Source organism: Talaromyces stipitatus, genomic scaffold, assembly GCF_000003125.1.
Source record: "Talaromyces stipitatus ATCC 10500 scf_1105507295541 genomic scaffold, whole genome shotgun sequence".
Classification (NCBI taxonomy): domain Eukaryota; kingdom Fungi; phylum Ascomycota; class Eurotiomycetes; order Eurotiales; family Trichocomaceae; genus Talaromyces; species Talaromyces stipitatus.
Window position 1 is genome coordinate 1,229,259 of NW_002990115.1, and position 26,157 is coordinate 1,255,415.

Consider the following 26,157-nt stretch of genomic DNA (forward strand, 5'->3'; position numbering starts at 1 on the left):
AGAAAAAGGTAAAAAAAAAATTCCAAGCTCACCACCACAGCCAGTGTCACGGTTGCGCCTTCCCCAATAACAAGCCCATTTCTTTTTGGATTTCTTGGAAGGAAACCACGGGAGTCAGCTTTGCCCAATATGACTCTCTTTATTCTTACCGAGACCAGCGCTGGTTACGCTCTGTTGAAGGCCAAGGACAAGAAGCTCCTCAAGCGTGATGATATCGCTACTGAGGCCGCTACTCCTGAGGGAGTGTCGAATTTGTATGTTTCTTCTTCTTTTTCGTCATTGCGTTTAATTTATTCTAGGCAATTGGTCACTAATGGCCGGGTTCTTCAGGTTGAAATTGAAGTCTTTCCAGAAATTCGACAGTGCTTCTACCGCACTCGAAGAAGTCACGGCTATTGTTGAAGGAAAAGTCACTCCCCGTCTAGCCAGTTTACTCGACGAGATCAAGGATGAGAAAAAGGTCTCTCTCGCTGTGGCTGACCCCAAGCTCGGTAAGTGCCAGTCCGACTAAAAGCCGTTTTGTACACTCCGTCTAACCGTTTAACTACAGGCAACGCTATTGGAAAGCTTCCCGGTCTTGATATTCAACCAATTGCCGACTCCTCTACTGCCGATATATATCGCGCAATTCGCGAGCACCTTCCTACTCTTATCCCTGGCCTTGTCCCTGAAGATATCTCTGCTATGGCACTTGGTCTCTCACACTCGTTGGCTCGTCACAAGCTTAAGTTCTCCCCCGACAAAATCGATACCATGATTATCCAGGCCATTGCCCTTCTTGATGATTTGGATAAGGAATTGAACCTATATGCCATGCGCGTGAAGGAATGGTACGGCTGGCACTTCCCCGAAATGGCCAAGATTATCAACGACAACATCGCCTATGCTCGCGTCGTTTTGAAGATGGGCATGCGAACTGAATTCGAAAATATCGATTTGAGTGACATCCTACCCGAGGAGATTGAAGCCGCTGTCAAAAATGCTGCCGATAAGTCTATGGGAACAGAAATCAGCCCTGAAGATTTGGACAACATCCAAGCCTTGGCTGAGCAGGTTGTTGGCTTCTCCGAGTACCGTCAACAGCTCGCAAGTTACTTGACTGCTCGTATGACAGCTATTGCACCCAACTTGACAGCACTCGTTGGCGAGCTTGTTGGCGCTCGATTGATCGCTCACGCCGGTAGTTTGATGAACCTTTCCAAGAGCCCCGCCTCTACATTGCAAATTTTGGGTGCCGAGAAAGCCCTCTTCAGAGCTCTAAAGACCAAGCACGACACTCCTAAATATGGTCTCATTTACCACGCATCTCTCATCGGACAGGCCACCGGTAAGAACAAGGGTAAAATGGCTCGTATCCTCGCTGCAAAGGCCTCTCTTGGTATCCGTGTTGACGCCCTTGCTGAGTGGGATGATGACGTCGCTGAAGAGGAGAAGGCTGCCTTAGGAACTGAAGCTCGATTCAACCTGGAACGAAAGTTGGCCGGTATGGAAGGAAAGCCCTTGAAGCCAAGAGGTGTCAACATTGCGCCAAACGGTGTTTCTGCTCAACCCAAGAAATTCGAGATCAACGAAGCTCGCAAGTACAATGCCGATGCTGATGCCTTGAGTGGAAACGAGGAGCCTGCTGCAGCAAAGTCGAAGAAGGAGAAGAAGAAGCTGATCCAGGAAGAGAAGGAATCTGAAGATGAGGACGAGGAAATGGAAGACGCCGAGGACTCTGACGAATCATCTGCCGAACAAACCAAGAAGTCTAAGAAGTCCAAGAAGAGCGATTCTAAGGACGAGACCGAGAAATTGGCTGCCAAGGCCGGTCTCAGTGTCAAGAGATATCTCCGCAAATTGGAGCGCGGTGAAATCAAATTCGATGCCGAGGGAAACCCAACAGCCATCAGCAAAAAGGAATTGAAAAAGGCTAAGAAGGAAGCCAAGAAAGCCACCAAAGAAGAAGGAAAGAAGCGCAAGCGAGACGATGAAGATGCCGACGACAAGGCTGAGAAGAAGAAAAAGAAGAAGAAAAGCAAAGATTAAACCATGATCTTTTTTTGGGTTGTCTGGCTTTCTGGAAGATAAAAAGTGATTCTCATTTTTGTATGATATACAACTTTTTTTGCTCTTTCTTGTCTATTTCTTCATTTCGCTTGTTGGGTGGCATTTGGGGCGAATTTTTCTGGTTGATTTTTGGCGTATAGTGGATTGTTTTTCATTTCGACTTCGATTTCCTTTCTTATGGCATAAGCAATGATCTCTTATATTCCCGTCAACTAGACATACTTGAATATCAGATCTGGAATTCTATATTACCATTCTAAAGATATAGCTCTATTTATTCTACTTTGTAAGGTGAATCTAGTAGTTACCTCGGTATGCGGCCTAAGTAAAATATGCACCACTAATCTAACGCCTCTGCTATGCAAAAAGAAACCGAGTCATGCATGCTTGATCCCTCAAGGAAAACCCCCTTCCACGCCTTTCAAATGAACAGCGTAAGTCACAGCCCACACCCCAAACTGTCGTTCATAATCTTGAAAATATTCCTCATATCCTCCTCATTCAGCCTGTCATCCATCTCCTCCACAATACTATTGATCAACACTGTATCACTAAAAAGATCATCCTCCTCTCCATTTCCGGCCTGCTGCTGTTCCCCATTCACATCCATAGCTTGATCACCATCATCATCCGTCTTCCTCTTCTTCTTTATCCCCACCCCAAGATTGATAAGCATCATCACCTCGCCCTTTGTAAGATTGTACGGGGCAAGTTCATGTATCACTTTCCGTAACGCGTTGTCTAGTGGTGTCGGCTCCGTGGGTTGAATGTACGGCTTTTGTTGGTCTGTGGATGGTTGTTGGAGGGTATGAGTAGTTGGGTTTGTGTTTGGATCGTGTGTATAGCGTGGATAGTCGAGGAGGTGAGGGGATATGCGTTCGACGTAGTTGTGTATCTTTTTCATTTCGGTCAGCAATCGCGTCTTCTAGGAGACTGGGAGGTATACCTCAGTGACAACGGTACAATGATCCCTCAGATCAGGCTTGGGAATATAATTTCTGACTCCGGGAGGTGCTTCTGGTGATTTTCGGGGAGGGTTTGCTGTAAGGTAGGCCAGCACCTCGATGTTTGTCAGTGTCGCGGTTTGCGGATCGACGATCTGATTGACTTCAATGTTAAATGATTCTCTTGATCTTCGACAGACATTTAATGTGCGCAGTAGGCGACAAACCTTCATTGTGATACTTTGCTTGTAAATGAATATCCTCGTGATTTCAAAGAACAATCGATGCTTTTTGAGGGTAGAAATCTTTGGCGGGGAAGTATTTATCGTGGCCTTTTGCCGGCAATTTCTGTTGGCGGTCTGAAGTCTGCATCAAGGCGGTGAGGAATGCCTACTCGTTTACTCGTATTGCAGATGTGGGAAGACTGAAATAAATGGGTAAAATAAATATAGATACAATTGCTAATATACACAAATTTTTGGTGTCTATGATGCTTGTGGTGTTCCATCTGAGAATAGAAATCTCAGGCACTTCAAGGACGGTCATTCAGCCCAAAACGAGAAGTAAAGTGTGAAATAATGTACAGAGGAACTGATATGATGATCACTATACCTCGCTCGAAGAGTACCTCACTCTAGCTCAGGATCTTCCTCCTCGTCCTCATCTACCCCAAGTATGAATCTCTCTATTTCCTCGGCTTCAGATCCCATTTCGCCCAATTTCACATATTTGCGTCCTTTCCCGGCCATTAATTTGCCCCAAAGATTGTAGACTGCGCGAAGTGCGCTCGGTTTCTCGTTGCCCCAGGGTCCGAGCTCATCGTCGAACATTGGGGTTTCGAGACCAGAGCAAAGGTCCTCGAAACTCATCCATTCGTCGTTGTCAGTCCACATGCCACCTTTTCTGTCAGGATGTTTTAGTAAATCTGTGGCTCCTAAAGTCGAAATCTGGCGCCCCGGCTGTATCTTTGGTGCAGATCGCAAATAGTTGCGTAATAACGCTCGAGCCCAAGGGTGGAACCACGAGTTGAGCCAGAAAGTTTGTCGGACGCTTGTCTCTCCACTAGTGTGAATGATGGCAGGTACTGCTGCTGTTTGAATGTATGTAACGAGAGGTAGGTCATTCCATGTGAAGTTCCATGAAGGTGGAAGTACGTCAATGCTTGTCATGTTTGCAGTTTTGCTAGATAAACTGCTTGATAGCTTGACCTTTTTGAACGGGTTCAATGGGTTCTGTTCAATATCAAGCGGCAGATTTAATCGTACTTCTCGCGGGACTCCGTGTTGTATTTGCACAGACGATACTTTGCGCGAGTCTCGGTATCTCAACCACTCTATATCACCAAGTGTCTTCCTCGTGCTGAGAAATAGCTGTCCTTCATAATCAAGCCCCATACCGAACTCATGTCGGCTTCCCGGTTGTATGTGAGCTCGCACCCCGGTGACATTGGTACTGTCTAAAATTCCCATATAATCCCAAACCCAGTCCTTGAGGGGACTTCCAGTCTTTCTTCTTTCTATCTCTCTGGAATATTCTTGTGCGCCAAACATGTTGGTGAAAATCAATTGTTCATTGGCGCGTAACGGCTGTTTTTTCATTTCCTCCAAAACCCGTTCGTATATAGGGATCAAGTCCGATGTTTGACCCATGACAGCGCCTGACTCAATCCAACGAGGTCTGTTCAGGGTTCCATCACGTTTCTTATCCGTTTTAGGGCCATATATGTCTGGTGGCAATGGAGACTGCGGGACACTGGCACAAGCGGCACCGTCGGTAACGTTGGACGAGCAGTCCTTTCGAGAAGCGAACAAGGCCTTCTGTGTATATTTCGGAACCACCCAACGGTTACTCTCGTTTTCAGGGTCAACAATTACCTTGGTGCCGTATTTGCTTTTCAAGTGTTCATTCTTCCGCCGGGTTATCTCCAAATAACGGTTGATGAGAACATCGGACGGTAGCTGAAACACAGTATCTTTGCTGTCCACTATCAACAGCAGATCTCTTTCTCGAATTCGTTTATTTGTTTTTAAGAAAGTGAGCATGGATTCGACCTTCTCGACCGCGGCCTGCTTAGCGGTAGCCCCTTTCCTGGACTCTGGTTTCGGTCTTAAGAGCGTCAAGGGCGGGTAATCGAGAATCATCGATGAAGTAATGGTACGGCATAGCTGAGCATCTTTCGGCGATGCGGATACGAGGATGTGGAAGGAATTTTGCAAAGGATCGAAATCCGGCACCGGACTCCAAGCTTGGCCACCAGGGCCTTGTAAAACATAAACCGAATTGGTCTGTACGTTGAATCAGATATTGACTGATAAATCAGAATATTGGAATAACCCACCCCAAATCTATATGATAAAAGCCAAATAATAAATGAGAGAAACCCAACGAGAAACAATATCAGTCTGGTGATTCGTATGCGTGGTATGTTTAGCGGTATGTGAGGGATGTGAGGCACTTTCCCCCATAGCGGACCGACGCGACCAAGCAGACGTTGGCTCTCCTGGCGAAAGTTGGACATGGCGTCGTGACAGACTCCTCAATGATGCGCAGGTTATCGGTATGAGCACGAAAGCCCTAGGACAACGAACATCTTCTCCGATTTGACTGAAGGAGATTGGCAATTGCGGATCCGTATAGGTCAAGAGTCAAGTAAAGAAACAAGAGACGGGAGCGTATGTAGTCACCAATTCGAACAGACGAGTTGGGAGAGTTGGTCTCCTGAATCATGCCGAAGGGGAAAGCAGAACGGAAGAACCTGAAGAAGCCACAGCCTCGGTGGGTCGCCTTAGTGCCTAGGAATCTCAATGGTCTGGATCACGTGTGGGTCTCTTCTATATTGTGGGGTACCCTCCCCGAATACAAAAATAGCATTACATCTATACATATCAATCACAGCTAATCGAGAGAAGTCCAGCTACTCTAGGTAAATTTCATCTCGGATGCGCTGAAGATTTCGAAACAGACCCCCGCCAGGCCCGCTGTCACGTTCTTCAGCGATTTGCTCCATCGACGATCTTGCTTTCTTCGATGCACGTTCTCTTTGGTTCTCCAAGGCCTTGCGTCGATCTTCAATGATTCGTGCGAGACCATCCAGAAACCGAGTACGGGCCTTCTCCTCAGCTGTGCCTTTCCATATGATAGCGAGATTGCGTAGTCTATCCAGTCGTTCTGTAGCAGCGGCCAAGCCAGCGTCTCCCCCTCCGTTACTATCGAGTAACTCTGTGATTTCTGTTCGAAGCCTTTTAGCCACTTCTTGACCTCGTTCCTCGCGGCTATGACTCTCAGTTCCGGGTTCCGGTGCTGATACGGATATGAAGGAGGATGTGATCGATAGTTCAGACGGTGGAAGCGGCCATTCCATCGCGTCTCCGAATGTCTGGATAATTTCCTCTAATCGCGTGCGCACTTGACCCAGTATTCGTAATTGAGTAATGAAATCTGGCTCATTGGGCAGTTTGGGCGTAATTTCGACGTTTTCACCCTCTTCGTCCGGGGCTTTCTTATTCTCTTCGCTCACTTCCTGTCCTTCTGGAGCGAACTTGATAATATCTTCGTGTAAATTCTCCGCCAGAGCGTCCGCAAGACTGATTGCCTCGCCCCGCAGCACTTCAACTTCGTATGCAAGCCTTCCACCACTTCGCAATATCTCTTCAGTTAGCTGTGTCAGATTTCCCGAAAGTCGAACATTTTGCGTGCCCAATTGCGAAACGAGAGATTGGCTCCGAGAAGAAAGCTCGGCTAGACCGACAGAATCTGGTGCTCGAGAAGCATGTGGCTGGGAGACTGATAGCGTCAGTGGTGGGAGGTGGTCATTTAGGAATTCGACGGAGTCAAAGGAGGATTCGGTGAAATGTTGTAAGGGAGAGTCCAATTGAGGTTGTGCGAGTGCTCCATTTTTAGTAGCGCCGGCGTAGGATGGTTGTGATTGATGAGCCATTAGTACCGACATATAAGACCCTAGCAGATCTGCATAGCGGGCAGTCCTTTAGCAAGGTCAAGAACCAAAAAGAAAAATAGCTGGCCAGCGGAATAGGTGTTTCTGTCGGAATGAAGCTAAAGAAGAAGGGTTGCGGGGAAGCGGATCAACCATTTCCCGATATTTACATTGTGATTCATCGTCTCATTCTCTCATCTCCTGTTCGTCCGTTATGCAATAAGTAAATTATTTTTAACAGACTATTAACAATTCAGTTTTACTCGATGGAGACCAGATAGAGACCAGATTATGATTATACTGGCAGAGGACACCCTGTTGCCCCTGGGAAGGCACTGTACGTCGCGGGACCCCTGATCCCGCCAATCTGGTGATGAAGTTCAGCGCCCACTAGCACTTTGCCCAAGAGCAGGGACTGCGACTCGCGAGTCTTTAGGTCATAAAATAGATGCCTTTTGTTTGCCTCTTCAGGGATGTCCCTGGATGCTTCGATCCCAGAGGTTTGTAACTCGGGACTGCAGCCTGTGCCCCAAGGCTGCCATCAGTCACTAACCCAAACAAGTAAGCAGGCTTCGTCAAGGAAATCGACATTCAACTTCCTTTATTCTTGGTGCATATTGCACAAGCATTGTGAAATGAGGATTCATCAGTGACAATTTTGATGGAAGTCTCCTTCAAGGAACTAATATTTAATCCTTCAAAAAGCTACTATTTGTCACCAACTCCTCATACTTCTTTCTGCCTCTTCTCTTCTCTTCACTTGACAGCATACATGTTAACCTTTGCTCCTCTCTTTCATTGTCGACTGCACTGGAACAACATATATTTTCACACCACTAACCTCATGCCCCGCAAACATTTTGTTCAGGATCTGGAGAGAGTCAGAGGAACTGGCTCGTTCCCATATCTTCATAATATAAGAAAGGGAGACGACGACGAGTCAATATGCTTTTCTTTTTCCCACCCCGACGACCCTCTGATGACGTTGGACTTTCAGGTTGCTGTGTCAGGTATGAGAACTATCTGTAATATATCCGGGACAGCGTGAAAACAGCCTGCTAATATGCGTTTAGATCTGACTGAATATCCGCACTCTCATCAGTACCTCATCTTTTCGACGTCGACTACAGTCCCACCTGCTGTTGTTGACGTTCTTGAGGTAGCTCAAGCTGCAGCTGCAGGATCCTCAGTTTCTGACCTGCTCAGTACTGTCAATGATGCGTTAGAAAAGACCCTTGTATCTGGCAGTCATCAAGATACACCCGAGGGTGGAAGTGGCATCGATAACTCAATTACAGATGCCGTCGCGTCCCCCGATTCTGAAATTGAGTCTGACAGTGAGACCCCCTGGGATGATGAATTCTTCGATGAGGACCAGCAGTTCTTTGGATCATCTCAGAAACCTGTTGCCATATCCTCAAGCTTAAAACCCGACCTTCGGGAAACTAAGGCAGCCGGCTTCAAAGTGGGTTATCTGGGAGATCCTAATGGCTCAGTCATACTTTCAATCTCGTGCCGCATATCCAGACTTGGCATTTCAGAGGAAGCAATGCAGGCATGGGACGTACAGGGCAACCAATACTTAGTCCTCTTGCTCCGCTTCCCCCAGGGGTACGTTAATGCAAACCATTTACTGGAATTGAAAAACAGTTCTTCATTGGTACAGATGCACGTCGGTCTTTGTGCTTCTTACAAGCCAAATATAACAGATGCCCATCAAGCATTTACAGGCACATCCACTACCCATCTACCAGTGTCAGGGCTTATTACTCAGTCCGACAGCGTGGAAAAGCTGCTTTCCCTATTCTTAGAAATACCCCTGAATACGCTCCTCAACGAACGATTCATTACAATTCTCAGACTTCGACATCGTTATTCCCTCTCGTGGGCGGGTGCCGAATCCTTATTCAACGACTGCCAGGGTTTGATATTAAATGATCAGCAAGCTCCTCAAGAAAACCACGCGTTGTATCGTTGCAAGGATGAATGGGGCGACACCGTACCACATCTGGTCCAAGACGATCATTTCTCCAGTACCAACGATCCAGAGTGTCTCTCTTTTCCATTGTTGGCTATGCAATTTACTCTTCGGCATTTTGTTAAATGCACTCAGTTCTGCCTCGTCTGCCATTGCAAGACTGATACGAATTTTGAGGCCCTGAAGCCCTACGTGTGCTCCAAACCCTTATGTCTCTATCAATACATGGCGCTTGGAATAGGGCCAAGCCTAGAATGGGAGATCACTCGACAACCTCTTGTGATCGACCTGCTTATCAGCTTTGCATATGCGAGTGCATGTGCCGGAAGTATGGAAGAGCTGCCAGTCGGCCTCAGAATGATGGTTCCTCCACTTTATGACCCCACTGGAATTCAATCCGGACTCTTGCATCGATTGGGAAATGAGCACGGATTGGAATCGGAGCTTACAGTGAATGAACCACATCAGGAAATCCTCATCAAGCAGGGTGACTGGATATTGATAGATAAGCCTAACGGTGACGAGAAACTTGGTCAGTACGGCTTTTGTCAAGTACTCGACACAAACAAATGGCCTATTGTCAAGATCTGGGAGCCAGTTACGCAGCATACACGGGTTATGGAAAGCGCCACCGACCCTCTGTTTGTTAATTTTACCTTGCACAACGTGAATTTTGATGACATAGAAGGCAGAGCACATAAGCAACAAATCATCGTGGGTCTCCTGCAATCGCTACCAGACGTCGAGTCAATGAAGAAGTGGCTTGAGAAGGCAGCCCCGGGGTCTAAAAATCTATCATTGTGGAAGAATATCCCACCGGCAGCTCTCGATCTGCTACGATGGATTGTTGCATCCAATAGATCTTGTATCGTGCAAGACGGTACCGCCTTTGGACAGTCTGGGGGCACGCCCCGCCACAATTTAGTGACAGGCATGGATGGATACTTACAATTCCGGTTCGCTCAAGGCTCGCCTGATAAAGAGGAGAAATTCGTTTCGGCCGTCAGTAAAAACAGTTTCAACTCTAAGTATCCCACTATTTTTGCGTGGCACGGGAGTGCTCTCTCCAACTGGCATGGGATCATCAGAGAAGGGTTACACTTCAAAAAGGTTACAAACGGTCGAGCTTGTGGAGATGGAGTTTATATGGCTCGAGATTTCGATATGTCTGCTAGTTATTCAGGACGACATGCCTTCGTATCGAACCCAGGAATGCGAACGGGTTCAAAATGGCCAAACAGTCTCTTGAACATGACTTGTGCAATTGCTTTGAACGAGGTAGTCAACAAACCTAGTGAATTTGTTCACCACGCTAACGGTGTCTACGTTGTGGATCGTATAGAGTGGATTCAGACTAGATATCTGTTTGTTGACTGCCAAAAGTCACCGGTGAACCAGAACCTTGTCGGTCCATCTACGCCACCAGTCGAACATGCGACTGGCGACGAGATCTTGTATTATGCTCAACATCCGGATTATACCGCTACTGGGGTTGACGGGAAACCTATCAATATTCCAATGACTATTTTTAGTCGACGCCGGCGCAATCTAGGACTGGATAATGATGAGCAAGAAGAGCCCAAGACAGCAGCCAAAGGCAAGAGCAAAAAGGAGGAAAGGAGATCCCAGAGCCGAAAGAGGAAGCTTAGGTCTACTGAAGTTCTCCTGAATGATGCAACTGACGACGGCGATGACACTGCAAGCGTGGCCACACTAGCGGAGGATCTCGCAATCTTGTTCTCAGATGCAGATCAGGAGGCTGAATCAGAGACAGAAAAATCAATCAAAAAACTAAAACTACCTTCAGTGTCGAAGGGGAAAACGAAAGCAATGACGGAAAACACAACCGTAACACTATTCGAACCCGGAACCCTCACCGAATCATCCATAACAATCCTTCCACCACCCTCATACGCAACCAGTTCAGCTACAAAAGCTCTCCAAAAACGTCTCCTCCAAGCCCTCAAAGCACAGGACCAGACACCCCCGGACGAGTTAGGATGGTACATTAACCCTCAACTCATCAATAATCCTTATCAATGGATCATAGAACTCCATTCCTTCGACCTCTCGCACCCCTTAGGGCAAGATCTTCAGAAAGCAGGTCTCCAAAGCATTATTCTTGAAATGCGCTTTCCGCCGGATTTTCCCATGTCACCCCCCTTTGTACGGGTTATTCGTCCGCGATTACTCGAGTTCAACCAGGGAGGAGGCGGTCACGTTACGATGGGTGGAGCGTTGTGTATGGAACTACTCACTGGATCTGGGTGGTTACCTACCTTCTCCATTGAGAATGTCCTGCTTTCGATTAGACTTGCGTTATGCTCTATAGATCCGAAACCGGCGCGTTTGGCGTCGACGTCGTCATGGAGTTGGCGATTGGATAAGGGTGATTATTCGGTCATGGAGGCTGTGGATGCTTATACGAGGGCTTGTCGGGCACATGGATGGCAGGTGCCGAAGGATTTCGAGAAAATGGCGTGGTAGGTGCATTCGTTGCGAGTTTACAAAGCGTTTTCAGGGACAGACAAGAGAAAGACTAGGTTAGACTGATTTTCTTACCGATTAGCGCTGTTTATCAATATCAAGTGTTCGGCATAGCTGATACTTTCATGCTTATGAGACAGAATCTCGACTAAATTATCATTGATCAGCTATACGCGTAGATTGTACTAAGTAGATGCCACAGCAGTAAACATAAAGACAAGTCATAAACACATTGGGTATCGCTCAGCCAAAGAGGGTCATAGGGGGGTGGGTATACTTCTGGTCGTCATCAATATCGTTTGTAAGAGAAAAGTGTCAATGGACCAGAATTAGATGTTTTCGACAACACGGGCATTAACGGCGCGCTGGAAGCCGTCATCATTCTCGTTGCCCGTGTTCCAGTTATTATCCAGGGTCTGATATTTGCTCGGTCCCTCACCGAGGTTCTCCGCCAACGACAGTTGCTGCGAAACCGTCTGTCCTGGAGCAGGTAAGAAGATGACTTTACTATTAGCCGTCTTGGCCATAGCCTGCATAGCTTCCAAGTATCGGATTTGCATAGCGGGAGCAGAAGACAGGATATCAGCAGCTTGACGCATCAATTTCGCCGATTCGACTTCGGCGCGAGCAGCGATGACTTTACTCTCACCGATCCGTTTGGATTGAGCAGCCATGGAGAGAGAGTCCTGTAAATCGTTGCTGAAGATAATGTCCTTGATGAGCATGGATTCAACCTTGACACCCCACCCTGCAGCGACGTCTTCGATTATTTCGCTGATCGATTGGGCGATTTCCTCGCGACGCTCGATTACGTCTTGTAGAACGCGTGCGCCGACGACGTGGCGGAGGGTGGTTTGGGTGCGCTCGACGAGGGCTTGACGGACATCTGCGATGCCGAAGGCTGTCTTGTGCGGCGAGATGATGTGGTAGTAAATGACAGATGTCAGGTTCAGGTTGACATTGTCTTTGGTCATGCAGACCTGACGAGGGACTTCGACGATTTGGATCTTGACATCGACTGTGGTCAATCTCTCGCTAAGTGGGTTGACTTTGACGAGACCAGGGTCGACGGCACGTTCGAATCTGAATTTCAGGTCAGTTAGGATATATTTATTGTCAAGTCAGTTATCACATACCGGCCGAAACGACTGATCAATCCCACTTCACCTTGGGCGACCGATTTGAACGGATTGGGGCAAAGTAAGCAACATGGAATAGCTCCCAAGCAGCCCATGCATTCACCCAGTCCGTGAACTTCACAATTATTAGCATAAGTATTTGAGAAGAATCTATGCTGATATACTCACTCATGGAAGCGTACCATCCATGCGCATCTGGATTGTCATCATCATGCTTGATTTGCTGCGCATAACGCGGCTGCAAATCTTCTACTCTGGCAGGTTGCACGTGTACCAGACTAGCTTGGTTTGTAGGCACTTGAGGTGCCTTGCCATTAGCACTGGTATGGCCGTTGGTTGAAGGGGGGTTGGTGACAGACGAGGCCATTTTTACGTGTCTCTGTGATTGAGAGTCAGGGAGGTTGAATTGAAGAGGATTAGACAGGGGACATGGTCGCTATTTGTAATTGACTGACTCTCTGGAGGAAGTATGCGACCCCACACAACAAACATGGAAGCCACGACCCTGCCTCCATACATAGTAGAATGTAGCATACGGGGAAAGAACGCAGACCCATCTGCTACTAATCCCAAAAGGGTAATACGCTCTTCGGCTGAAGCGGCATGGCAGGCTTCCCATTGGCCGATCCAGAGTATGTTGTCGTCATAAAGATAGACTATTCCGATCACAGCTTAGCGCAAAACAGATAGCTCTTCAGATTGTCTCCGTATTCGTCGTGTCGCCATTGGATTATTTTCCTCAGAACATCTGACCTCTTTCAAATCCCGCATATTATTGCCATAATGGTATCCAGAGAGGCCGTAAAAAGACTCAAATATAATGACCGATCAACGATGTTTGCACTGCCTAGTGGAGCGCGGCTCTGCTTGTTCGTTTCCATAATCGTGGCAGAATCCCAGCTATGATAGATGCCAAGTACGATTCATACGAGCATATGAAAGGAAGAGCTTCTGCATTGACCAATTGACGAGGCGGCATTCAGATGATCGACCAACACATTTCAGTCTGCCTTGTAGAGGGGATTCGTTTCTATTGGTTGGGGTTTTTGCACTGCCTTGCTGTTTATCCAAATGTTCGGAACTTCGGCGTATATACCTTAGTTAGCGCAGATACAACCAACTACGGATCCAAATCATGTACTTGATATTGACTTGGGGACGTGACAACTGAACCAACATGTTAGGTAATTTGTGCATACTCAGTGGCAAGATATGTCAACTGTGACTGCGAGATTATTGCTCAAGTCTCGGGCTCATTCTTGAATCACGAATTAGATCACATATGGATGTTGGCCACTATTCTTAGAACAAAGATTTTTCCGGCGTCATGTACAGCCTCCTGGAAAATAGATGATGTAGTCATAGTCAGTTAGATGCATAGCCAGACGCATGTACAACATCAGTAGTCAAGAGTAAGATATATTGAAATATTTCCATCACGCGATCTATACGTAGTATGGAACAATTACCTCGAACAGAGGAAACAATAAACAACAAGGGGAATAAGGATTTCAAGGGTTGAGGGAGATCATAAAGACAATAGCAACGTCACAGCCACGATGTCTCAACTCATCTTTCGAAGTGTAGACATTTCGCCGTACCGATAAAACCGTCTGCAACAGCACCAACTGCAGAAGAGAACGTCACAACCAAGATACCTAGTGGTTAACCTTTTCATTAACCATCTCCTTCGTCCGATCCTTCTTCTCGGCCAAAAAATTGCTCAACCAACCCAGTGACTCCTGCGAAATCACCAACCCGGTAGTAATAACAGCTTTACCACTGGCCACATAGCCATCACCACCGCACTTCTTGTACTCCGAACCATAGGTATCAATGACATGTTTGCGCGCATCACCGGCAAGGCGGAGAGGGAAGAATGCGGTATCGACGATAGTGTTCTTGATCTTTTCGGTATCTTCCTTGACGATGGGAAATCGTTCGTCGACTTTGGTCAAGCCTTGGTCTCCGAGGGAGTCGGCCTTTTCGAGATAAGGCACAACGTAGGCGTAAGGGGTAGAGAGATAAGGTAAGAATGGCTTTGCAAGACGCTCGTAACCTTGGTCTGCGTATTTGAGAGAGGTGGCTCCATATTTATTGTTCTTGAAGGTTGTGATGGAATCGGACACTACAGGGTAGGAAGCCAGGTGCTTTTCTGAGTCAGATCATGTTTAGTTCTTTGGACTTTCAAGAAACTCACCGATAGGAACTGAGAATGAGGCTTTTCGCCGTTAACCAGAGGCTCACCCATTGTGTCTCTCTCTGCGTGGGGCATGAAGTACTCGGGTCTGGTGGGATTATAAGAGAATCAAGGTCAGTCCGGTTGTTGCAGTAGACGGATATAGATTTGAGATCTTATTCGTTCCCTAGTCGGGTGTGACAAGATAAGGCACAAGAACAAGCAAACCTTTTTCTTCTGAGTATAGAGTCAATTGAGGAGTCGACAGAAGCGGAAGGGAAAGAAAGAGGGTAAGGCCAGGGTGACACCAACACAATACGAAGAAAGGTCGACCGTCCAGATATAAATGTTCCAGGAAAGGCTGCAACGTCAACGATTTTTTCGTTATTTCTCTTGGTACTTTTGTTCTTTGCGATGGTTTTTTCGTGGAACTGCGATCCAGGCCTCTGAAGGAGCCCCCCTCTCACATGTATCAGTGCTCAGTGGACCAATTAGAAGGAGCAGATCACGCAAGCACGGTTTGCCTCTTGCATGTGATTGCGCTTCTACTTCCTTTTTATGTCGATGTTATTGTCCAATTCTTTCCCTGTTGCGTTTTGCAAGTACAATTCTGACGATGAAACAGAGATGAATTACGATTCTGACATCGATCTTCTCTTCTTCAATCGAGTATCGCCATGGCCATCTCGTCGAGCTCATGATGATGGAATTGTTCGGAATGGAAACAAAGCTGTGCTATCGGGCCAATGACAAGCAGACGGTCGCACATTCGCATGTAACTTTTTGCATGTGACAAGCGGGTCTTTATCTCTGTCTGTTCTGGGCTTAGCGTGTCATCAGTTCTATATCTGCCAGCTCATATCATCACAGCATCTTTTTATGTGATGCATCTCATATCATACACTATATTAGTGCTTCGAGGTCCGTGAGCCAGTGCTCTGGACCCTTGACATTGAGTTTTCTATCGCTTCATCGCTTGAGTGTGGTCAGACCGAGTACACTGGATACTAGCTACATTGACAAGCGCAGACAAAGTTACAATCTCGCCATAATCTCTGCTGAGTACGCAACACTGAAAAGAGAGGAGAGATCTGGCATCTCAACCCGACATTCCACTAGCCTAACTGCTATTTGCATGTGTATTTCAAACAACATCTGATCCTTGACACATTTCTCGACACTAGAGCAGATCTCTCTCGTGTATGGCTAAGTACCCTTCCGCGGCCATGTATGTCATTGGGTTGATGCACCACGCAAATGTTCGACACAGAGGTGCTACTCATAACCACACTTGAACGCAAGGTGTAACGGAGACAGGATAATGGTTACTGTCCCGTTTACCTTCCTTATTCAGTTACCGAATCTAATATCAAGCTTACCTTGGTGTTTAGAGGTAGATCGACATAAAATATTATTTTCAATTCATATTCAAATATTGCTAATACCTACCTAGGCATGGGTAGATACATTGCCACCGGAAACCTTAACGCCGAGAACCTCTAGCAGAGATGCCTGAGGCACCCCGCAACTCACATGTCTGTCAACCGACATATTCCTTGTCCAATAATTTGAAAAGCATCAAATTCTGGAAGTTCTCACTTCCATGTGAATGTGGCCACGACAGGGAAAAGAAGCCCTGAGCATGGGGATGAAATGTAGGAAAATTGCCTAGGGATGCCATCATTCAATTCTACTCAAAATATGCACATGTAATGTAATAGCCTAGGAGGTACTGTGGTTGTTACCATACAAATCATTTATGACGATTACTACCACTCATTGCGACGCATAGTTCATAGCACAAGCATACGAAAGAGAGGCGTTCGTCTTATGTTTATAGTTCCATCAGTCATGAAACCGAGTAAAGAATGAAGGCAGATGCTCCGTATGATGTTACTGATCGATTGCAACATCAAATAAATGAACTGGCAATGCATGGTATTGATTCATCGAAATTGACGCCAAAAATGCTTCTCATCTTCAAAAAAGAGAGAAACAGCGTTTAAAAAAGGAAATAATTTTCTTCGTCTTTTGTTTTCATTTGCAACATAATCAAGGACTTTGAGGAGACATTCAATACACATCCCATTCCTTTTTCAGAAAACATATCCCATCTGCTAAGTATTTGAGTATTTGAGCTGCTTTCTGAGGGATGAAACTTGGAAGATATCTTAAGATTATGCTTCCATTCCAGATAAATTCCCGGATTTTCTGTTATGTCGCTCCATTATGCACCCGAATGAAACCACTCCCCCATCACACCGTAAAAAAAGGCGAATAATTTAGAAACCTGTATATAGACCATCAGTATCGAGATTCTTGTATCCGACGCTGATTGCACTTACGCAAAGGAGTGAAGAACCATCTGTTCTTGCCGCTCTGGTATCGCTCCTCGAGAGCCTTCTTGACCGTTTTCTTGGCATCCTCGCGCTGTGAAACTTCCTTGAAGGTGTCGTTGCTGATAACGCCCTTGAGTCCTTCTAGCTCGAGTGTGTAACGGGTGGGCATGAGATGGTTGTAGTTGACGACCTTGATAAAAGGTTTGATGCGGCTGCGCTTCTCGACCTTCTTGGTGCCCATGCGACGGGTCACCTTTGAGGGGTAGCGCTCGATACCGGCGACGAGAGCGTAGGAGAAGGGGTGAGCCTTGGAGCCGGTGTCTTGAGGTTGGATGATGACGACCTATGCATGTCAATAATCCATAGGAACAGAATATTCGTAGATAGACGCAAAGAATAAACGGGAAGGAGAGCGATTGAGATGCCATGTGCTGCGGATTTCTGCAAGGACCATGTCCCATCTCTTATTTTTCTTCTCTCAACAATTTCCATGTCGCCGATCCTAAATGTTCATATCGTCCACATCGTTTATTCATCCCATCTCTTTCCCGCTCACGACTTCCTTCGCAGTTCCAACTCATGTGCATCTCGACGCCAAGGGAATAACAGTTGTAGTCGTACCTTCTTTCCGGCGTAACGGCCTCGGGTGATGATGGCCACACGGCCAACTTTCATGACTATACCATCATAGTCAGTACTCTATTTCTACATCCAATAAAATAATCTCGATTTATTGACTGGAGAAAACTAACACTTCATCTCGAAAGTTCCCGGACGATATGTGCTGGTTTGTCGAAGATTGATCGGTCGCGGGATCAAAAGTTGTCGTTGTCAAGCCTCCGGTCGTTCGACTTCTTTTTTTCGCTTAGGAAAGTCGAGGGCAGTGGATGAGGGCTCTAGGGCAAGACGCCGCGCCCGATGGGTTTGTGTGCGCGCTTTTGATTGGCTCGTTTAACGACTGCGGGCTGACTGACTGGGCTAGCCGGAAGAGGCTAGAGATCATGTGATCAGACCTGTAATTGTAATTCTGCATCAACCAGCCTGAACTCGTACTTTCGTGGTGGAACAGACGACGAATCGTATTTTACTACACTACAAAGAACGTGACAATATGACTACTCAGTGCTACGGCCTTCATAGCATCTTACTTGCTATGAAGCAGTTTCCCTTCGCAATTGGCCCCAATGTTCATTAGACAATCAGTCAAGCATACCGTAACAATGCATTGTAAACGCTCAAGTTTTCCTATGAAAGAAGTAGATGGACGAGATGAGTCCAATAAACGCTCGATATGGCCAATATCACAATTTATCAGTCGGTGAAAATACTAGTGCAATTGGCATGCAGGCTATCATTGGTCAATCTTCTTAGTCAGCCGGTGTTTGTTGACGGTTGCTAGGCGGGACACCTCGTTGCTACAGAGAATGCTCTGAACATCAACACCAACTCATCTTTGCCTCAAGAACGCTCCATAACTGACTCAATCAGACGTTGGGCGAACACACGCTAACTCCTGTGAATGATGTGGCATCGGACCACTCGCTCCACTAGCTACCACAGTTTGTGCCTACCTTGACGCCATTGTTTTGGTCTCTGTGCATAGATAAACTTCCTCTGCTCGAACTTCTGACCTTCAATTCTCTCTCTGCAGTCCTCATGAACCTCCATTAACGGAGTCTACAATACTAACACTCACGATCGGTGTTGTTGTTGTTGTTGTTGTTGTTGTTGTTGTTGTTGTGTTGTTTTGTCTTTAGCATTGCTCACTTGTTTTTCTCTTTCTGTGTCATGACCTTGCTTATCGATTGAGAACCTGTACATTCCTCAATCCTCCCCACATTCCACATTGATTAAAGAGACCGTCTCATAACGACTTTTACGTGCAATTATGGCTTCCAGCGATACCGAGGTAACTCCTCATGGGGGCATGGACCTTGTTGTCAAGAGCCATCATCAACCCTCGAATTCCGATATTACAAAACTCAATATTCCTATGTACGTGTTTCCCGGTATCGCAAAAACCCAACATACTCTCCCCACAGGACAGAGATGGAACTAATTCCAAGTTATGTAAACTACAGGTGGGATAGTTCAGATCCCGAACGACGTCCGCCACCTTTACCTATGAATCCCGGTGCTGGCAGTCCAAAAACGCGATCAAGCGCATCTCCAGGTATCCAAGCAGTTACAGCGACTCTCGCGGAAAAGATGCGCGAAAATGCTCCCAGCCCATATACGATAAATCCTATGCCGCCTAAATCATCTCCAGAAAAGTCCTTGGTCAAAGGCCAATACCACAGACGAATGCAGTCGCTTCAGCCAACGACAGATGCACGGGCTGAGTTCCGCAACTTCATTGAGAATAGATCACCAGAACGGAAGACCCGAGCGTCAACATTTAATGATGACTACCTCGACAAAAGCCCTACCCGTTCAGGCACATCGACCTCACAAGATTCTGGTCGTGACTCGCCATCCCTCTATGTCTCTAGCCGCTATCTTTCAAAACCTATCATAGGCGAGAATACTCCTCCTTCTGCCACCATGTTGGCTCTCCAAAACATGCAGCTACCTGGAGACGACCTTAAATCACTCCAAGTATCAAAACCGGCTACTCCCACATCCCTGAGCGAGGCCAGTTTATCCGAACAAATTAAGAGCCTGACAACCATTGCGACAAATCTTCAGAAAGAGATGACAAGTTTAACGAGGCGAAGTAAAGATAATGCTACTGACCTGCTGAGCTTGAAGGCCGCTACGAACGCACGTGATGAAGATATACGAAAGAGCATCCGAGACTTGGCTAACAACATTAGCTCGAAGCTCCTGGATCCTGAGAGTGCGAGTACAAGGTCCGGGAGAAGTGGATACAGTGTCGACAACAAGGTATTCGACAGCCCACCAAGCTCTCGGAAATCATTTAATCTACCTCGAGTAGCCAGCCCATCAAGTTTTGCTGCAGCCTTGGAGCGCGACCTTTGTGGATCTCCAGGCCCAATCAGTGACGGCTCGGCGAGCATCGCGCTGCTGGAAAAGGTCTTGCGTGAAATGGCTACCAAAGAAGCCCAAGAAAAGCTTCTGGAACTCGTCGACGAAGTGAAGAAGCGACCCGCCAAAGACGGTGGCACCAAAGAAGCTGATCAGAACGTCACAAAGATGTTGGAAGAGATTTTGAATCTTGTCAAGGAGAATCCAACCAATCGAGCTTTAATACGGTCTGAGCTTGCAGCTGAATCTTCCCCTCCGGAAGGCACACGATCAGGCCCAATTGTACTTAGTTATGATGGTGCTGAACAAAAGAGTGCAGTCACTGAAGACATCATGAGTCTTCTCAATAGAATCAAAAACAGTGTGGCTGAAGGTGGAGGTCTGACAAGCGAAGTCAAAGCTCTTGTTCGTGAACTACGTGGAGAAGTCTTGGGCATGGGACGAGAAATCGGCCGAAAACTTGAGGAGGCAGCGGCATCCAAGTCTGATGAAGATGTTCCACGACCCTTAGGAGCAGACGAAGTTGCGGAGATTGTTCGTGCGGGACTCGCCGAACTAAAAGAGCAGATGCATTCCATGATCGAGGAACACCAGGAGACGTTGTCTACTTCAATGACTCGCAGCGGCACGGATGCAACAGAAGTGTATTCAGCTGTTAGGTCTGCATTGGACGAATTCTCTTCACAACATCTGGCAGCTCCAGCCCCGAGCACTGTGGGCATGGACAAGGAAGATATTCTAGAAGCAGTCAGAGAGGCCTGGGAAGTCAACAAACCAGAAATCGAACTGCAAAATTTCGGCCTTGAGCGGGAAGAAATCCTCGAATGTCTCACTGAAGGGTTGAAAGCTTACCAACCCAAGGAAGAAGCCGTGACTTACGACCAAGTCCTAGCCGCAGTCCAGGCTGGCATGCAGAGTTTCGTTCCCCCTCCCATCGAAGCGCCACCAGCAATCACTCGCGAAGAGGTCATAGGAGCAGTTAAAGAGTGCCTAGAGTCTTTTGAACTGACTATTCCTGAGCCCAACATCACAAAGGACGATGTTTTTGCGGCAGTATCCGAAGCAATGGATAGCCACACCCAACGTGCTCTTCCAGACGAATCGGACGCACCAAAGCTTACTCGGGGCGACGTTTTTGATGCCGTAGCAGAGGCCTTAGGCCGCTCAACACTAGCAGAATCTTTGAATTCCGCAGGTCTCACCCGCGATGATGTTCAGCATGCAGTCGTTGAAGCCTTGACCGACCAACAACATGCGCTTTTTGCCGGTCTGACCCGCGATGATGTCCATAATGCCGTCATTGAAGCCATGGCAGATCAACAACGAGCACTTCTTGCTGAGGAAGACGCGCCTAAACTTACTCGTGACGACGTGTTCGAAGCCGTATCAGAAGCCATGGCTCGCTCAACTTTAGCAGAGTCTCTAGCTGGTAGCGGTCTAACTCGCGATGATGTTCATGGGGCAGTTGTTGAAGCAATGGTCGGCCAACGGGCAATCACGCAGGACGAAACAGGCAATGGATTGTCTCGGGATGATGTCTTCAATGCCGTGACCGAGGGCCTGGCGGCACATTTTGCAGCTGCCAAGGAGATGGGGGAATCATCAGTAACTCGAGAAGATGTCGTGCAAGTGATCAATGATGCTTTAGCCGCCCATACCAGCGCCTTGGTCTCTCAGGAACCAGCTTTAACTCGAGAAGATATTGTTAGCGCGATCGCGGAAGGCTTGGTCAGTCAGAGCTCTATTAGTCGAGAAATCGAACTGAACAAGGACGACCTCTTTGAAGCCGTGACTTCTGGCCTTCAGGAAGCTGCAGCTTCATCGCAGCTTAACGTTGGAGATCAAGTCCTCGATCGTCTCCGCGATCTCGTTCAAGAAATGAAGGATGAGTTCAAGCAGTATTCCGCCGCTAGCGGTCACGATACCGAACAAGTACTGGATTCCATGAAAGACGGACTTCAGGTGCTCAGAACTGATATTGAATCTTATGTCGACAAGACTGCAGATGTGACTGGAAAGGAAGAGATAATATCCACTGTTAAAGAAGGATTCAGATTACTACAGGCCGACCTTGAGCACTCTATCAACGAAGCAGCTCTTCGAGGGTCTGCAGCTCGCGGAAATCCGGATACACCAGAGCTTCTTGACGCCATGGAGAAGGAATTTGAGCATCTTCGCTCGACACTTGGCAGTTTACTGATCCGTAACGAGGCATCTGGCGACAAAGCTGAAATTCTTGATGCAATCCACGAGATCAGTACAAGTACACGCAACGAAGTGGATACCAGCAAACTTGTTCAAGCTGTCAGGGACGAGTTTGAGAATATTCGCGACTCCATTAACATGAGCCTAGTCAAGGCGGAACCATCTGAGAAGGATGAGATCATCTCAGCTCTCCGGGAGAGTTTTGAGAATCTTCAAGCAGAGAACATAGCAAAACGAGATGGCAATGAAAGCACGTTTTCGAATACTAGCGAGTTGCTTGAAGCCTTCAACGACGGCGTTGATACCATCCGCGCAGATTTGGAAACACTCATTCACAAGTCAGATGAGCAGAACAACTCCGGAGTGCTTGATGCATTGAAGGAAGGGTTGGATTCTATCAGACTTGAGATGGAAGCTTTGAGAGCATCGCAGAAAGAGTTCGAAGAGACGTCGACTACCCGTGGCCAAGAATTGATCCTTGCTAAGGAGAGCAATATTAGCAACGATATCGAAAGCCTCAAGGTTCTGATTACGCAGCTACAGATTAAGGTTGAAGCGATTGAAGCAAATCCACCAACACCACCACCATCGGAAGATGCTTTGAAAAAGGAGCACCTAGACGAGGTCTTGTCAGCTGTGCGAGACGTCCACGGATCTGTGACTGAAGCTAATTCTCGCAAGGAAGAGTCAGAAATTATTGAGACTCTTCTGCGAGATACAGTTGCCAAATTTGACGAGATCAATATTCCTTCGACTGACGATCTCGCCAAATCGGAACAAGTCATGACTTTAGAAGTCGTGGTTTCAGAGTTGAAGGATGCCATTGCTGAAGTGGCTGCTCGTCTTGAAACAGATAGCTGCACAAAGGCTGATTTCGGCACACTGGAAACACTACTAAAAGACTTGTGGGTCGCCGTGGAGGAGTCCAAGAATCAGGCCAAGGACGTTCCAGAGGTAGAGGAAGGTTCCGAGCCAATTGTCAAAAGTGACCTTCAAACTGTGGAAGCTATGATCTGCGAAGTCAAGACTAGCATTGAAGAGCTGAAACTTCCTGATGTGGATACGCTTCCTATCAAATCAGACATTGAAGCGCTTTCAGAGCTTATCACCTCCTTCAGGGAGAAAGTTGATGCAGAGTCAGAATTGACAGCCCAGGCCTTCGAAGCGCGCAAAGTTGAGCACGGAGGTTTAGCCGAGAAGATTGAAGAAGCAAAGATAGTTGTTGCTGATCTCCGCGACGAGCTCAAAGGTAAACTCGATGGAAGTGAACAAGGCTTGTCAGAATTGAAGACACTTCTAGAAGGCCTGGCAGTGTCTTCGGAGTCCTTCACTACTGTTGAGAGTGTCAGAGAACTCAGTGACCTCATCAATAGGGAGTTCGAACGTGCTCGAGGAGAACAGGAAGCGACAAAACTCGAAACGGAAGAACGAGATGCGGCCATCATGGTCAAACAAGACGAAACTCGTGCTGCTATTGTGGCAGACCTTGAGAAAAAGGTGGATGAGAGGATCGATCATATGTTGTCCAAGTACGATGAGCTACAAGGAAATATCGACAAGAAGTTCTCCGAAACAGAAGAGCGAGACGCAATGAATGTTGAGCACCTGACGAGCACGAAGGGCCTCGCAGAAGATATCAAGCTGATCATTGGTGCCATGGGCAACAGCGTCACTGAGTCCTGTGAGCGCATGGGTGACGATAGTAAGACACTCTTCACCAAGCTCAGCGAATCATACGATAAGATGGAAGTAATGCACAACGAGATCAAGGAGTTCAATGAGCTGTCCAAGGCCGAGTTGGAGAAGACCTCCGCCGCGACTGACCGAGTGGAAACCCAGATTCTCGAATACCATCCTCAAATTCTTGGTGCGATCAAAGATATTCTCATGCTTGTCGGACAACATTACGAGCACTCTCAAAAGTCAAACGAGGAGTTGAGCAGAAATCTTTCTGCTATTCCCGCTACCATCCCGACACTACTTCCTGCTCTCCCAGCTCCCCCAGAGCCCCGTGAAATCATCGTACCAGAAAAGTATGACGATACCGAGCTACGCTCGAAGCTGGACATTATTATGGGTCATACGGAGAGCACAAAAAACATCATACCGGAAAAGTACGATGATACTGAACTTCGCTCTAAACTTGACCAGATCATGAGCCATGCGGAGAGCACTAGGAGCATTATACCGGAGAAGTATGATGATTCTGAGCTACAGTCTAAGCTTGACATTATCATGAATCATGCAGAGAACACTAGTAAGACAATGGCAGGAATGGACAAACTGGATGAGATTCATGAGAAGGTTATGCACACTTCGCGTGAGATCACTGAGTTGGTTGCAACACAGTCGCGTCTCGTAATTGAAGATTATGAGCGAAAGAAACGAGAGTCTGAAGAAGCTGCCTATGCTCTTGAGAGAAGGCTTGCGCAGAAAGAGAAAGTGGAGTCTGAAATCCTCAGTTTGAATGATGAGAAAGAATCACTTCTTAAAATGATTCAGGCTATGAAGGCTGAGAAGGAAGAGCTCATCAAGCAGAATACAAAGCTCGGAAAAGAACTCCATGGATTAGAGACTGCTCTCGATATTCGGCAACATGAGATGGAACTCTTTGAGGAGCGCGCACAGGGCCTAGAGAAGCGAATTCTTGCAGGTGTATTCGATCACGCTAGAACCATGCTCTTAAAGGAGAGCGGACGAGGCAAGAGCCGCATGAGTCTTCGACGCATTCCAAGCTATGGTAGCACCACAACAAAAACCAGCCGCGCCAGCACGAACAGTACAGCTAAAGATACTCGCAGTTTGGTCAGCAATGGCGTGGAGATGGTCTTGAAGCGTCGACAGCCAGCTAAAACTCCAGCTTACAACGGGTCTACCATCTCGTCGAATGGGGGCAAGGAACGACGAATCCTTAGTCTCAGCCATGTAACTGGTAACCGGGGCCCTACCGACCGTCATGTCACGGCACCAGTCGGCACTGGTGGGCTGACAAACCTCAAGCGCAGCCACTCTGTCCGGTCCAATCTGCCTTCGCGCAAGACGTCTTGGGGCACATCAAGGGATTTCGACGCTAACAAGGAAAATGAAAACTTACTCGAAGAAGAAGATGAGCATTTCAGTGCTACCCATAGCGACGCTGGGACCGAGAGAACAGCTGAAACTGGTCATTACACACAAAGTGTGAGCCACGGTAGCGAAAGTACCATCTCAGCCAGTCGCCAGCCTAGCTATGCCAGCACAACAAACGGGCTAGTTGCCGAACACACTGGGTCTATTATCGAAGGGGAAGATGACGAGGAAGGAGATGAGGCCCAGCACAATGATCAGTCATATGAGCAGGAATCAGAGCAAGAATCGGAGCACTCTGACCCCGAAGATCCGGAAGATGATGACGAGAAACATGATAAGCAACATGAAGAAGACAATGAGGATGAAGGAGATTATCAGACCACTATCGGCGAGCAAGAAGAGCACCCTGCAGTTGAAGAAGGACTGTCCGAACTAGAGGCACCACCAGGAATAAAGATCCCTGGCCAGACTGACAGCGGCTTAGGAAGTGATATACAATGTCCTATCAATGTCTGAGGTAACACACAACGCCCTCACCCCTACTTCCGACAGACTTCTCCTTCCCGAAAATATTTTGATTGTTTGACTTTGAGCGAAGAAAAGAGAGATTGATTATGTTTAAGCAGTTCTTTTCCCCCTTTCCTATTGATACCTCCCTGATGCACGATTGTTTGGATATGCTTGCTCGCGGTATATTGCGGACAAATCCCTTTTCTTTCTGTTTTATGTTTTTTATTACATATTTTTATTTTCACGTCTTTCTTTTGTTGGAATGACTCTATGGAGTATTGCACTTAGTTTACTTAGCCTTGCGAATGAATTATGACGATGACTTGGACTATTCGT

General features: G+C 47.1%; 9 protein-coding genes across 11 annotated transcripts, besides 2 other annotated features; 3 read left to right on the forward strand and 6 right to left on the reverse strand.

The window, feature by feature from the left end:
* Positions 1 to 4: 4 nt before the first annotated feature.
* TSTA_027740 (nucleolar protein nop5) lies at positions 5 to 2,305 on the forward strand. Its single transcript, XM_002479870.1, has 3 exons — positions 5 to 254; positions 331 to 491; positions 551 to 2,305. The coding sequence occupies exons 1-3, from the start codon at positions 130 to 132 to the stop codon at positions 2,026 to 2,028; spliced, it is 1,764 nt and encodes a 587-aa protein (XP_002479915.1). The 5' UTR covers positions 5 to 129; the 3' UTR covers positions 2,029 to 2,305.
* Positions 1,940 to 2,017: a sequence feature (GA-rich).
* A 161-nt stretch (positions 2,306 to 2,466) lies between the features above and the next one.
* TSTA_027750 (uncharacterized protein) lies at positions 2,467 to 3,259 on the reverse strand. Its single transcript, XM_002479871.1, has 3 exons — positions 3,221 to 3,259; positions 2,996 to 3,148; positions 2,467 to 2,944 (listed from the first exon to the last, which is right to left on the reverse strand). The coding sequence occupies exons 1-3, from the start codon at positions 3,224 to 3,226 to the stop codon at positions 2,489 to 2,491; spliced, it is 615 nt and encodes a 204-aa protein (XP_002479916.1). The 5' UTR covers positions 3,227 to 3,259; the 3' UTR covers positions 2,467 to 2,488.
* A 151-nt stretch (positions 3,260 to 3,410) lies between these two features.
* On the reverse strand, positions 3,411 to 5,364 carry TSTA_027760 (uncharacterized protein). The gene is made up of 2 exons (XM_002479872.1): positions 5,332 to 5,364; positions 3,411 to 5,278 (listed from the first exon to the last, which is right to left on the reverse strand). The coding sequence occupies exon 2, from the start codon at positions 5,132 to 5,134 to the stop codon at positions 3,623 to 3,625; it is 1,512 nt and encodes a 503-aa protein (XP_002479917.1). The 5' UTR covers positions 5,135 to 5,278; positions 5,332 to 5,364; the 3' UTR covers positions 3,411 to 3,622.
* Positions 5,365 to 5,804: 440 nt separating this feature from the next.
* On the reverse strand, positions 5,805 to 6,930 carry TSTA_027770 (uncharacterized protein; the record flags this gene model as incomplete). The annotated part of the gene is made up of 2 exons (XM_002479873.1): positions 5,805 to 6,651; positions 6,679 to 6,930. 2 exons carry the CDS (start codon positions 6,928 to 6,930, stop codon positions 5,908 to 5,910), a joined length of 996 nt encoding a protein of 331 aa, XP_002479918.1. The 3' UTR covers positions 5,805 to 5,907.
* Positions 6,931 to 7,771: 841 nt separating this feature from the next.
* On the forward strand, positions 7,772 to 11,470 carry TSTA_027780 (ubiquitin conjugating enzyme, putative; the record flags this gene model as incomplete). Its single annotated transcript, XM_002479874.1, has 2 exons — positions 7,772 to 7,937; positions 8,001 to 11,470. 2 exons carry the CDS (start codon positions 7,772 to 7,774, stop codon positions 11,390 to 11,392), a joined length of 3,558 nt encoding a protein of 1,185 aa, XP_002479919.1. The 3' UTR covers positions 11,393 to 11,470.
* A 49-nt stretch (positions 11,471 to 11,519) lies between these two features.
* On the reverse strand, positions 11,520 to 12,898 carry TSTA_027790 (stomatin family protein; the record flags this gene model as incomplete). The annotated part of the gene is made up of 3 exons (XM_002479875.1): positions 11,520 to 12,475; positions 12,529 to 12,646; positions 12,700 to 12,898. 3 exons carry the CDS (start codon positions 12,896 to 12,898, stop codon positions 11,722 to 11,724), a joined length of 1,071 nt encoding a protein of 356 aa, XP_002479920.1. The 3' UTR covers positions 11,520 to 11,721.
* Positions 12,899 to 13,695: 797 nt separating this feature from the next.
* On the reverse strand, positions 13,696 to 15,325 carry TSTA_027800 (pathogenesis associated protein Cap20, putative). Of its 3 annotated transcripts, XM_002479876.1 has the most exons (4): positions 15,023 to 15,325; positions 14,939 to 14,947; positions 14,732 to 14,819; positions 13,696 to 14,681 (listed from the first exon to the last, which is right to left on the reverse strand). In XM_002479876.1, the coding sequence occupies exons 3-4, from the start codon at positions 14,804 to 14,806 to the stop codon at positions 14,190 to 14,192; spliced, it is 567 nt and encodes a 188-aa protein (XP_002479921.1). In that variant the 5' UTR covers positions 14,807 to 14,819; positions 14,939 to 14,947; positions 15,023 to 15,325; the 3' UTR covers positions 13,696 to 14,189. The 3 variants fall into 3 exon arrangements, with proteins under 3 accessions (XP_002479921.1, XP_002479922.1, XP_002479923.1); XM_002479877.1 differs by having other exon boundaries at positions 14,732 to 14,947; XM_002479878.1 differs by having other exon boundaries at positions 14,939 to 15,325.
* Positions 15,326 to 16,603: 1,278 nt separating this feature from the next.
* On the reverse strand, positions 16,604 to 17,912 carry TSTA_027810 (60S ribosomal protein L27). Its single transcript, XM_002479879.1, has 4 exons — positions 17,802 to 17,912; positions 17,671 to 17,726; positions 17,056 to 17,392; positions 16,604 to 17,000 (listed from the first exon to the last, which is right to left on the reverse strand). Exons 1-4 carry the CDS (start codon positions 17,806 to 17,808, stop codon positions 16,993 to 16,995), a joined length of 408 nt encoding a protein of 135 aa, XP_002479924.1. The 5' UTR covers positions 17,809 to 17,912; the 3' UTR covers positions 16,604 to 16,992.
* An 839-nt stretch (positions 17,913 to 18,751) lies between these two features.
* Positions 18,752 to 18,796: a microsatellite.
* A 141-nt stretch (positions 18,797 to 18,937) lies between these two features.
* TSTA_027820 (uncharacterized protein) lies at positions 18,938 to 26,145 on the forward strand (the record flags this gene model as incomplete). Its single annotated transcript, XM_002479880.1, has 2 exons — positions 18,938 to 19,044; positions 19,131 to 26,145. 2 exons carry the CDS (start codon positions 18,938 to 18,940, stop codon positions 25,825 to 25,827), a joined length of 6,804 nt encoding a protein of 2,267 aa, XP_002479925.1. The 3' UTR covers positions 25,828 to 26,145.
* Between the last annotated feature and the right edge of the window lie 12 nt (positions 26,146 to 26,157).

Excerpts from the sequence above, each read along its gene's own strand:
- TSTA_027740 (XM_002479870.1), top strand. The coding sequence starts at position 130 with ATGACTCTCTTTATTCTTACCGAGACCAGCGCTGGTTACGCTCTGTTG. Across the intron at positions 255-330 it reads CCTGAGGGAGTGTCGAATTT|GTTGAAATTGAAGTCTTTCC; the intron begins GTATGTTTCTTC and ends CGGGTTCTTCAG. Across the intron at positions 492-550 it reads TGTGGCTGACCCCAAGCTCG|GCAACGCTATTGGAAAGCTT; the intron begins GTAAGTGCCAGT and ends GTTTAACTACAG.
- TSTA_027810 (XM_002479879.1), bottom strand. Across the intron at positions 17,393-17,670 it reads GCCGTTACGCCGGAAAGAAG|GTCGTCATCATCCAACCTCA; the intron begins GTACGACTACAA and ends TGACATGCATAG.
- TSTA_027750 (XM_002479871.1), bottom strand. Across the intron at positions 2,945-2,995 it reads ATTGTACCGTTGTCACTGAG|ATACACAACTACGTCGAACG; the intron begins GTATACCTCCCA and ends GAAATGAAAAAG.
- TSTA_027760 (XM_002479872.1), bottom strand. The coding sequence starts at position 5,134 with ATGATTCTCGATTACCCGCCCTTGACGCTCTTAAGACCGAAACCAGAG.
- TSTA_027800 (XM_002479876.1), bottom strand. The coding sequence starts at position 14,806 with ATGCCCCACGCAGAGAGAGACACAATGGGTGAGCCTCTGGTTAACGGC. Across the intron at positions 14,682-14,731 it reads CTCATTCTCAGTTCCTATCG|CACCTGGCTTCCTACCCTGT; the intron begins GTGAGTTTCTTG and ends GACTCAGAAAAG.